At 27.0% G+C, this 11,675-nt stretch overlaps 2 protein-coding genes across 4 annotated transcripts; one reads left to right on the top strand and one right to left on the bottom strand.

The window, feature by feature from the left end:
• Positions 1–1,431: 1,431 nt before the first annotated feature.
• On the top strand, positions 1,432–4,807 carry Rcd-1 (Required for cell differentiation 1). 2 transcript variants are annotated; one of them, XM_089216406.1, is made up of 5 exons: positions 1,432–2,001; positions 3,214–3,529; positions 3,698–3,892; positions 3,953–4,044; positions 4,259–4,316. In XM_089216406.1, the coding sequence occupies exons 1-5, from the start codon at positions 1,871–1,873 to the stop codon at positions 4,299–4,301; spliced, it is 777 nt and encodes a 258-aa protein (XP_089072532.1). In that variant the 5' UTR covers positions 1,432–1,870; the 3' UTR covers positions 4,302–4,316. The 2 variants fall into 2 exon arrangements, with proteins under 2 accessions (XP_089072532.1, XP_015363630.1); XM_015508144.2 differs by lacking the exon at positions 4,259–4,316 and adding an exon at positions 4,454–4,807 and having other exon boundaries at positions 1,440–2,001.
• Positions 4,808–7,356: 2,549 nt separating this feature from the next.
• l(2)k14505 (ATP synthase mitochondrial F1 complex assembly factor 2 homolog l(2)k14505) lies at positions 7,357–10,442 on the bottom strand. Of its 2 annotated transcripts, none has more exons than XM_015508147.2 (7): positions 10,265–10,439; positions 9,894–10,021; positions 8,396–8,580; positions 8,224–8,334; positions 7,979–8,159; positions 7,792–7,907; positions 7,357–7,711 (listed from the first exon to the last, which is right to left on the bottom strand). In XM_015508147.2, exons 2-7 carry the CDS (start codon positions 10,006–10,008, stop codon positions 7,544–7,546), a joined length of 876 nt encoding a protein of 291 aa, XP_015363633.2. In that variant the 5' UTR covers positions 10,009–10,021; positions 10,265–10,439; the 3' UTR covers positions 7,357–7,543. The 2 variants fall into 2 exon arrangements, with proteins under 2 accessions (XP_015363633.2, XP_015363634.2); XM_015508148.2 differs by having other exon boundaries at positions 7,596–7,736; positions 10,265–10,442.
• Between the last annotated feature and the right edge of the window lie 1,233 nt (positions 10,443–11,675).

Here is an 11,675-nt window from a genome sequence, read left to right as displayed (position 1 = left end):
TTTTCTTTTAATATTTTGTTTATTTTTCCAGCCACTTTTTAAGGCTATTGGACATAATGGACATTTATTACTTTTGGCCCCAATAGGCCTAAAGTACCTACCAAATAGATTCGTTTTCCTATCAGAAGATATGATATTGAAACTTTGAAAGAAAAAGAAGCATTTTCATTTCCCAAATTGGCATGACTGATTCACAAAAAAACATACATCTTTGTAAAATCAATACATTCATCGCTCCGTTTAGAATCTTAAATTTATATTAAGTTTAAAGCTAAAAGTTACTTTTCTTTTTAAAAAACTTGTAAAAATTGGTAATTAACTAGATAATTAAAGTAACTTCTAATATATTAGTTAAAAAATTTAGTAAATCATATCAAATAAAATAAAAATATATTCCTTATTTTAAATCTAACAACAACAAGTAATTTAAATAGAGCCGTTACAGTTTTAAATTAATGTTTGTATTAAAATTAATTGTTGTTAGTAGGTTGGTACTTATTTATACTTTTTATAAATACTGTAATCAATCTATGATATCGACAAAATAATTATTTTTATATATTTGTTTACCCTTTGGTCTACAACAGCTATAATATTATGCTGTACTACATTATAATTAATTATTATTTAAATTACCACGCATACTATAATATCGAATATCATTGAATCAGTTGTAGTTCTAATAATAATATTCTAATAAAATAATAAAAATTACTTATAAGTAAAAGTTTGGTAAAAGTTATTAATCATGGTATATTGGTACACACTAAACTGAGTAATATTTTCTTTTTTTAATGATGCTGTAGCTCTATCACTTTTCCGTTTCTTTAATATAATATATGATTAAAAATAAAATAAATTATAACAATTATAAAAAATAACCGAACGTTATAATAATACTAATTAATTGATAACGTGGAAAAAATAATGTAGGTACTCGTTAAATTAAATCCAAGAAAAAAAGCTACTTGTTAAAAACTTTTAACTTAGTTAAAAGTAACTTAATTCAATTTTTTAACTTGTTAATGCCTTGCCTTTAAATTTTGTAGGCCACAGGCCACATAATATGAGAAATCATTCCTCATAAAATCAGGTACTAACTATAAATTTTACCATGACATTATAGTATTATACAATATTTTATGGATGGAGGCAATGGAGGCTAATACGACAAAGCATATATTATTATTATCAAGGGCAAGGACCTTACGAACATCATAGATCTTATACTCTTACCTTATAAGGTCTATGACGAACATTGACGTATTTACGTTAATAATATTGTTGTGACAAATTGGTTAGTTTAGTATCCATGTTGATACCGTAGTGTTTGCGTCGTCAACGATACAAAAAAAACGATAACAAAATGTGCTATCACTTTTTATACAAGTTCCCTTGGCCTCGTCAACGTCCAACTTATATAATATCTCCATGGTGATGCGTGACGGGAAGCGTTGGGAACAACAGCATCCGCCATCCGTGATTGTTTATAATATTTTTTTCGTGTCTGCAAATCGTCGTCCGCTGGTCGGATCATTTACAAAGAAACTATCTTCTACTTTATTTTATAATAATTATATAACAGACATTTTTTATTGAATTAGTATAACATATTATTATTGCGTCGACATACTTAATTTACAACTGTTCTCTATTTCGTACTTATTATTATTGTTCATTATTAATATTATTATAATTATTTAATAATAGGAATTATCTTTATTACTACAATTTTTCTTTTATTTTAAATTTTTTTACTCACATTTTTAATACCTATCCTAAATTCTTAACAGTGTAAATATTTGTGTTTGTGTCCCTTATTTAAGTTTTATGGTATTTATCATCTAATTTTGAAATAAAATCGTTGAAAATGTTCAAATTGGATTCAGTTCAGATGCCTCAACAACTTAGTCAGGCTGCACACGACCGTGAGAAAGTATTTCAATGGATTGTCGAACTGTGTAATACTGAAACCAGAGAAAACGCACTTTCTGAGCTCAGGTAATTAGAACTTATGTCAATAAAGTAATGTATTGTCAAATTTCTGCATAGTATTGTTCAAAGTTGTAGTGCTAAAAGGTACATCTAAAGATTAAATGGTCACAGAACACAATAAGTACCAATGATAATATAGGTATCATAGGGATCTTTAAGAATTTGAAATAGTTTGGTTATTTAGTTTAAATATAGTTGTTTCAGTTAGGTTTTAAACTCATTATCATGCTTATACATTTTGTGTGATTATTTTAATATGATTTATTTACTAGAAAAATAAAGAGTATAAAATAATATTAAAATAAACTAAATACAATAAATAACTATGTCAACCAATAATTTAATATTGTATTCCTATAATACTTTTCATAAAACAAAATTGTATGACATTCATTTAAACATGAATTTTCCTGTACTATTATTTTTCTAACTTTTCTTATATACTGTCTCAAAAAAAAAAACACTTTTTGCACATTGTGAATGATGTGATTAGTGCCTCGAAAACCAGTTGATCACCCTAACACCTATAACTTAGTAAAAGATGTGCAACACTGACGTAAATCGCTCAATTGCAGTGGCATAATTAGGAATTTGTCTTGGGGGGGGGGGGGGGGGGATAAACATTTTTTTCCACACAAAATACTTAGATTTTCAAGTACAATATTTCATCAAAAATTCTCAAACTAATATATATGTACACAAAATGTATTAATAAATGTGCTTTAAAATTCTACACAATTTAGTACCTATACAATATTATAATAATTTCTTCAAAATGTAAATGTTGAATATATTAGAATTAAAATTTACTTTTAAATTAAATAATAATTTATAGATTTCTTGATATTAATTATATTTAATATATTTTGTCGTGATGTCAGCACGATAAAACATATTATAATTCCACAAGCTTCAAATTAATATATTATAAATATACACATTATATAGGCTCTGGGGGGGGGGGATATATCCCCCTCATCCCCCCCTTAATTACGCCCCTGATTGAGATTATTCTCTTTTGAAACAGGGTATATTTATATTGCTTATAATATATTAAATATTAATTTTGTTTTTAAATACATATGTTTGCAGTTTTTAGTTTACTATATATTACTATTTTTTACAATGTCAAAATATATAGTTGTATAATCAAAGGATAAATTTTAAAAAGAATAACTATTAAAATCAAAAATATAATACCTAGTTTTTATTTTTCAGCTCAAGGCGTGATATTATTCATGATCTTGGACCAATGATTTGGCATACGACAGGCACTATAGCAGCATTATTGTTTGAAATTGTGTCTACTTATCAGTTTGTTAACCCTCCGACTATGTCGCTTCAACAAGTGACACGACTTTGCAATGCTCTGGCACTCTTACAGTGTGTAGGTGCTCACCCTGATACACGTTCTCAGTTCCTTAAGGCCCAAATACCTCTTTATATGTATCCATTCCTACATAATGCCAACAAATGTCGTAATTTTGAACATCTAAGACTTACAAGTTTGGGCGTGATTGGTGCTTTAGTAAAGGTAAATATTGAATGATTTAAAAACCATGTTTATTTTATATTTAGTTATCTACCTAATGTATATTAGATATTTATAAAATATTTACTTTACTTGGTATATATTCTAATACAGAAACTGATGACGGGTTAAAAAAGCCCTAAACTAAAAAAATATATTTATATTTTTCAGACAGAAGAACAAGAAGTTATCACCTTCCTTCTGACAACTGAAATTATTCCGCTGTGTCTACGTATTATGGAAACTGGTTTTGAATTAACTAAAACACTATCAACTTTTATACTGCAAAAAATACTTATGGATGACAATGGTTTAAGTTACATTTGTCAAACATATGATAGGTTTTCTCATGTTGCCCTCATACTTGTAAGTATTTGTACCACAAAAACAACAAAAATTCTCATTATTTTTTCATTGAATTTTCAGGGGAAAATGGTCTTAGCACTTGAAAGAGAACCATCTACTAGACTACTGAGACATGTTGTGGGATGTTATGTTCGTTTGTCAGAGAACTCAAGGTATAAAAATTACTATATATTTTCAATCATAAATTATCTAGATAAAATAAAATTGTTTAAAGATTAACATTGGTGTGCAACTTATCATATACTACTATAGGTCCAATATTCGAGAGCATGTTCTATGTTTTTCATAGAATCAATTTACATGATGTCTAGTACACATAAATCCTGAAAGGTTAGCTTATTATATCCCAAAAATATTTTTCTATAGGTGTGAATTAGAGGCTAATAATATAAGTCCTTCATCAAAATAAGATCCCAATAAATCCAGAATTGACTTAACTCTTATAGTTCAAGATGGATGAGTAGTATTATGTTCAGTATGTAGGTTATAATATAGTTTGTGTTTGTAATTTAACATCCATAACCTAATAAATTTAAAAATTAATACAATATTTGTTTTCAGAGCTCGTGAAGCACTTCGGCAATGTTTACCTGATCAATTAAAAGATATGTCAACTTTTGCAGACTGTCTCGCCAGAGACCAGACGATTGCTGCTTGGTTACTACTGTTGAAAAATAATTTGGAGTCTGTTATGCCTATTGATGTATCTCCTGGTGTTCCATCTCTAGTCAAGCCATAATATAATAGCATTTAAAATATTTACAATTCAAACAAAAATCACAGTCATTTTGATTATCATATCAATTTGATATTAGTTAGTAGCGAATGACAATGTACTTATCTCTCGACATTTATGTGTTAATTGGGTGGGAAGGGGATTAAATAATATTAATAAAGTAACTTGAGTCTGACTTATTATTATTTTTAATAATTATTATTATTATTTAGTTTTATACTATAATTTTACTCTTTGTTAAATATTATTATATTAATTATCTTAATCATCTGATTTTGCATTTTAAAAGATATTAATTTGATTATTGTTTGGTCTAACTACATATATTTTTAAAAATAGATAAATATTGTCGATCGTTGGTTGGCTTTTAATTTGTAATATTAAAAAAATTACTATAGGTATTACCTATGATTAAAAAATTAAATTGTAAGTATCTGGTATAAGATAATTTAGTATAGTTTAAAAACGTCAAAAATTCTTTGGAAAACATTTAAATAGTTTTGTGTGTAGGTAGAGCTAAAGAAATATTTCAAAAGCTTGATCTCAATAGTTAAAGATAAAAACCTTAGATAATTATTGTTTATAGTTTATATTAACCCTTTAGGTAAGACCAGAATGGTCCAACCTTTTATAATTGGCGGGCCAATTTATACAAGTGGAGCCGCTAAAATAAAAAATATATATTTATTTTATTTTATAACAAACACATTATAATAATATAATATAATACACAAGTTGTATAACATTATATAATATGTATAGATTAATAATACTGCTACACCATCTTCCACCTACATAGTTTTTTTTTTATTCATCACATTTAATAAATAATATATCTCTTCTAAGGAGGACCAAAAATAAAAGCTTGGAGGGCTTTGGTTTGGATTACCTTGGGTTAGATCATACTTTAAGATATTCTATACATCTGGATAATATTGATAATCAAAAAATCTGGGGTTGATTACTTTTGAATTTTGTGTATTGCACCATCCATCCCACCTAACAGACTAATAGTATTTTTCAATAGCATTAAGTCTGAAAATAATAATTACAAAAATCCAAACAATAAATAATTTTACTGTTACTATCAAATGAATTAGTCTAAATTTGTAACTTGTTTTTTTTTTTTTGAAAGTTTGTAAGACAAACAATGCATCTAAATACAAATTCATATATTTTTAAAAAGTGTAGGATATAATTTAGCTGATACAAACCAACATTTTAACAGTAAGCTACTTAATTTTATGAATGTCACATGAATAAAACAATATATTTTACTTCTAGGATTAATACAATTTTTTTTAATAATACAAAATAATTATATTTAATAATTTGTAATCAGTCATGTATATTTGCTTAGTAATACATCTGATTGGATTAACTAATTAACCTAATTATTGAAGTATAATAAAGACAGTTGTCATAATAATATTATAGTAACCTATGGGGAAGGTCTTACCGTTAAACACATCCTTTTACACAACCGCAACTACGCCGATGCCAGATCATCTCTTAACATTATGGATCATCTATATGAAACACTTGGACCCAGTCTTGAAAACTACAACATTATAACATTTCTACAAAGAACTAAACTTTACAACTTTATAATATTACATTATAATGTATCAATATACATATCTTTATTAATGTTAATGTTAGCCAATAACCTTAGTTATTGAGGCTTTAATAAATAAATAAAAGATATGTATATATATATGTAATATAGGTGGGTAGTATTTGAATTATAAATTATTTGCATAGGCCAGTGAAGCTAGTTATGATGCTGAGGCGACATAAATATTTTATATATAACACCGCCAGACACAAAATTGCAGGCAGTACCGCTGTCGCTGAGTGATTTGGTGAGGACGTAAATACGACGATTGAACAAGTGATTCGGCGATCGTAATACAGGCTAGGCATTCAGAATTTGATAGTGTTTTATTTATGTTTGTTTTAAAAAATAATAAAAGTGTTTCCGACCTGAAAACACTGAGTTGAATATTATTTCAAGTCTCTTTCATTCTTACCTTTTACATTGGAACAGTGTTCAGATACACAAACCTATAGTCAATTTAGTTTATGAGAATTGTGTAGCGCTAGGGATGTGGATCCTAATATTTATTTGCAATTGTAGAGAACGCATAGTAGATTCACTGAGTATCTGTAGGACATATCATACGGGTGATACTACATAACTAAAAAGTTTTCTGATTTCTAATTAAAATGACAAAAAAAAATGTTTGTTAATGATCTATATTTTGCTTTGATAAAAAATAAGGCAATAGACCTAGAGTATAAAACACTAATTTCAATAATAAACTTAAGTAAAAAGTTGCCGGATCGAATCTCGGTCACGGGCGGCATCGATCTTTGAGCATTTTGCGGTGTCTGGAGAGAGAGGCCGCCGCCCCCCAACCGGGCATGGCAGAAACCTACGGGCGCCCATTCAAAAAAAACAAATATAAAAAAAAAAAAAATAAAATAAAACAATAAAATTCAAAAAAAACCCACGAGTTAAAACCTACAGTACCTTCCCCTACAGTTCCCAAGGCTAATGACCTCAGTTGTCAAAGCCCTAACCCTAAAAAAAATTTCATAATGGGTTAATTATTGTTCACATTAAAAATAATAGAGTAAAATAAATTATTCTAAATGTAAAATTAGCTGTGTTAAGTATTATTTAGGTAGAAACAATATGTCACCATAAAAATTTAATTCAAACTTTACTTTTCCACAATCTAGAACATTGACATTTTATTTTATATAATAAAATATAATTTACAATCATACTTTTAAAATTAATTATGTGTATTAAATAATTTTACTATTTTTGTACTTTCATACAAAACATAAAAAAATCATATGGATATGCTCTATTTATTAATGAATTATTATACATGACTTATTAGTTATTGTTTTAAAGACTGTTGTATTTGAGTATAGTTATCCCGTTTGGCTAATGGTTTGTATTTAGGATTGAGTGTATAGTAAATGAATAGCATAGCAGCTGACAATCTGATTACAGAGTCATTGTCTATATAATCTTTAATCCAATCCACACGTCCCCATTTTGTACACTATAATTTTAATGCAAAAGAATTACTATACACAAACACATATTTTTGGTTGTTAAATTTAATTTATACTTAAAAGTTACCTGGTATTCTTCTTCCATCTTAGACAATAGAACAGCATCTTTTACAGAAATATCTTGATGTAAACAACATGAAGTAAGCACTAATGATTTTAAAGTTTCAACAGCATGTAATACACCTTAAGTAAAGAAAATAATGTTTACAAAAATATAGATACTTAATAAGAAAACATAAGTATACTATACGAACCATGAAGTGCAGGGAATCCAAGCGATAAAAAATATTTTTCAACTAATGCCCTAGTCTTTTCATCAAGACTTTCAACATAAATACCTTTGGATGGTTTTAAATTGGTGTCAAAATATCCATTAAATCTCTGAATTAGTGGCATCCATTTTTCCATCAATACTTTCTCTAGCTCATGATCGGCCTATTCAAGCAATTTCGATTTTAAAATAATAAGCAAGAAATCCAAATGATAAACAGTTTATTACATCAGAAATAAAAAAGACTGTATCAGTCTCTAGATAAGACAATATTTGTTGTACTACTTCATGTTCTGAAAGACCACTAGGATTGTCGACTGCCAAAAAACACAGCTTTGTCTAATAAAAATAAACATAATTATAAAAGATATTTGAAACATTATATTTTACATTAATATACCAAGTGCATAGGATCTGTTTTTATATGTTCTTTCTGCATTTCCCATTCTTCAGCAACAGCAAGAGCCAAAGCTTTATTATTTATTATAAGCTCTTTACCTAATGGTGTTTTTAATTTGCTATTATCAAGTAATACTCCATAAGAGTCTTTATTTTCAATAATTGAAGTGGTTTTATAAAATTTATCTAAAAATTAAATTAAATATTAAAATATAAAATATATATAAAAAATATATATATATATAAAATTAAAATTAAATAACATACATATAATAATTATAATAGTATATTAATAATATAGTGAGATTCGCAAAAAATTATTTTTGCCTCCACGTAAAAAGAGTCCAAGCACCCAAATCTAATTTTTTTGTTTAAAAATTGGAAATAATAATGAATACCATAATATCCATAGGTCAGAGGTGGCAAACCTTTTTTGGTTTAGTGCCAAATTTTTGCAAACAAGGGTTGGAAAATTTTCCAAGTGCCCAAAGTTTGTAAACATAATAAATATAGTGATAATATAGCATCATAATTATTAATTTTACACATGGGAATATGATAACTTTAAAAATGTCTATAATTTATTTATTCGAATTTTTTACAAATAAAATTTTAAGAATATCATAATTTTTTGTGTACCATTGTAATTTAACAAACGTATCACATTTGGCACGCCTGTCATGGGTTTGCCACCCTTGCCATAAGAACTCATTTAAAAAACATTGATTTTGACAACATTGTTGCTTAGTTAATGCATAATATTGCTAAAAACGATAAGAGCTCAGATATCAGAGTAAAGTAAACATATTATAGATTTATATTTTATTATTAATTAGAAATATAACGATTATGCCGAGTTATAAAATACTACAAATAATTTTTTTTGTACTACAAACTAAATACAATTTATGACATTAGTTTTATCTAAAATTAAAAATAAATTAAATTTTGTACACTTCATGACAAAATAGAGGTTCTATTTTTTTTTTTATCAGAATTGTTCACAGTAAACAAATATGTTTTATATATTTTAATAATACTGGCAGCATTTTCAAATATGAAACACAACTTAAATGGCATTATAAATTAAATTATGTATCATGAAATGGCCATTGGACTTGTTTTTATTAAGTTTATACTCGAGTTTATATAAGATTTTTTGTAAAAATAATGAAACTTTTTCACATATATTTATACTTCTATAGTAAAATTGTTTCTAATTAAAAAAATTGTCTTGTAATTTATGTACGAATTAATTTAACTATTGTTTGAAACTATTAGCAATTAATATATAAATACTTATAGCTTTTTCTAAAATATTGTCAAAAGAAGTATCAATCACCATAAACAATATACAAAAAGTATAACTTATTCAATTTATTTGGTGATTATAGTTGATTAGTTTTTTAAAATTTATTATCTGATATTGACATAAAATCAAAACCTATGTACCTCTAGCAGGTATCTAATAAATTAAAATATTAATTTTATTAACTCACTGATAGCATAAGACCTGCTGGTAAATGATGGAATTTGCATGACATTATAAAATTTATATTTTATCTGGATTTGGTTTCTTGCTATAGGTTTTAAACACCGTACAATTTGGAACATTTCAATTTTAAATCTGAAATATTAATCACAGGTATGATTAAAAATATTAGGGCTTAGTAATAATAATATAATTAACATTAAATTATTATTAATTCCAAATGTCAATGATTTAAAGCAACTAAATTTCGTATTTCTTAAACATAATAAAATATAAATTTCCCTAAATTAATCAAATTTGAGCATTTGACTACTATAAAACATTGACAAGACCAAAATGAAAATAAATTAAAGTTTTAGCAGCAGGAAATGCGTGTACCTTTTAAGTATGTATTTGCTATTATTAGAGTGATGCAGCGAGAAATGTAATGGATTTTAACTTAAACTAAAATAAAATACAATTTAGATACAAAAAATAACAGTTACCAACAGCATTAAAATGTTTAATAAAATAAACTTAATGAAGTAGTAAGTACTAAAAATTACATATTGTATTTTATATTTTTATATCTAAATATTGTATGTCTGTGATAGCTCTTGATAAGTGATAAGTGATAACATATTTCCAATTCTCAAAGAGCACAGATGTCTACAACGAGTGTGAAGTTGGGTGACCAAAGATAGGTGACTGTGAATAGTGATAAGAAACCTTGTATGTGTAACTGCATTATGTATTATTCCAGGCGCCAAACATTTACATTGCCATTTGTAAGTCACATCACTATTCACTGTTATTAAACACAACATGGCGCAGCTATATTGCTAATTTTTCGAAATCAATTAGTGACGTCAAGTAGCCAGTAATGGCGGCGCCAGAATTTTAATGCCAGGTTTTTTTCTTTGAGTTCCCAGGAGAGTCGAAGAACTTAACCTACATACGCGGAAAGCCAAGAAAATTTCCCATCAGATGTATATATTTAAAAAGGACTCATAGGTTATTGGGAAAATGAAAACGGCGTACCAACACGCCAGGTGACTGTTTTCCGTACGTACGACGCGTAATCGGGTAGTCATGCGTAGTTTTTAATATTTTTCGGTCAGAATATAAATTATTTAAAATATCTTTTTTCGAAGCCCCTAGTATAAAGGCTCAAATTTATCTTCGTTCATGATTATTCTCAAGTAAGTTGGTAATTACTTTTAAAATTGAAAACGAGCGCTCGTAAATAAATTATGACGACGTACAATAACTAACGAAGGCACGGCAAATTATACTGTCGTAAACCCAGTTTCAATTGCACCTATTTTATACTAATACATGACTTTTTCTCCCTGACTCGAAGGGTCCACACAGCGATAACATTAAATGTTATGATTGAAACTGTCAGATGGTAAATTAATTGAATAATATTCTTAATTTTTAATTTTTTTTTAAATATTGCAAATTTTTGCAATAATAATGCTGACAATTTTTCATAATTTATTGTTAAATGTTAAATAAGTTCTATTAGAATATTTATCTTATTTTAATTTAGGCTTCAATGCTTTCAGGCGTAGATTTTATAGGTATAGCTCCGGTCTTTGTCGCTCCGAAATATACGCGTAGTCAGACGACAGACTCAATACTCAATAGTCAATTGAAAAATAAGGAATAACCAAATTTCATAATCGTAATATAAAAATAATCATAATCATAAATCTAGTTGGAACCGTATATTTATCATTTCACAACATATTAAACATTGCAATCATTCTATTTTTATTATTCTTGGCCACATGAAAGGTATTGA

Source organism: Diuraphis noxia, unplaced genomic scaffold (assembly GCF_037042655.1).
Source record: "Diuraphis noxia isolate RWA-SAM2 unplaced genomic scaffold, SU_Dnox_SAM2 contig0001, whole genome shotgun sequence".
Classification (NCBI taxonomy): Eukaryota; Metazoa; Arthropoda; class Insecta; order Hemiptera; family Aphididae; genus Diuraphis; species Diuraphis noxia.
This window is presented reverse-complemented; position numbering and strand designations above follow the sequence as displayed.

Excerpts from the sequence above, each read along its gene's own strand:
- Rcd-1 (XM_015508144.2), top strand. The coding sequence starts at position 1,871 with ATGTTCAAATTGGATTCAGTTCAGATGCCTCAACAACTTAGTCAGGCT. Across the intron at positions 3,530-3,697 it reads TGATTGGTGCTTTAGTAAAG|ACAGAAGAACAAGAAGTTAT; the intron begins GTAAATATTGAA and ends TATATTTTTCAG. Across the intron at positions 3,893-3,952 it reads CTCATGTTGCCCTCATACTT|GGGAAAATGGTCTTAGCACT; the intron begins GTAAGTATTTGT and ends TTGAATTTTCAG.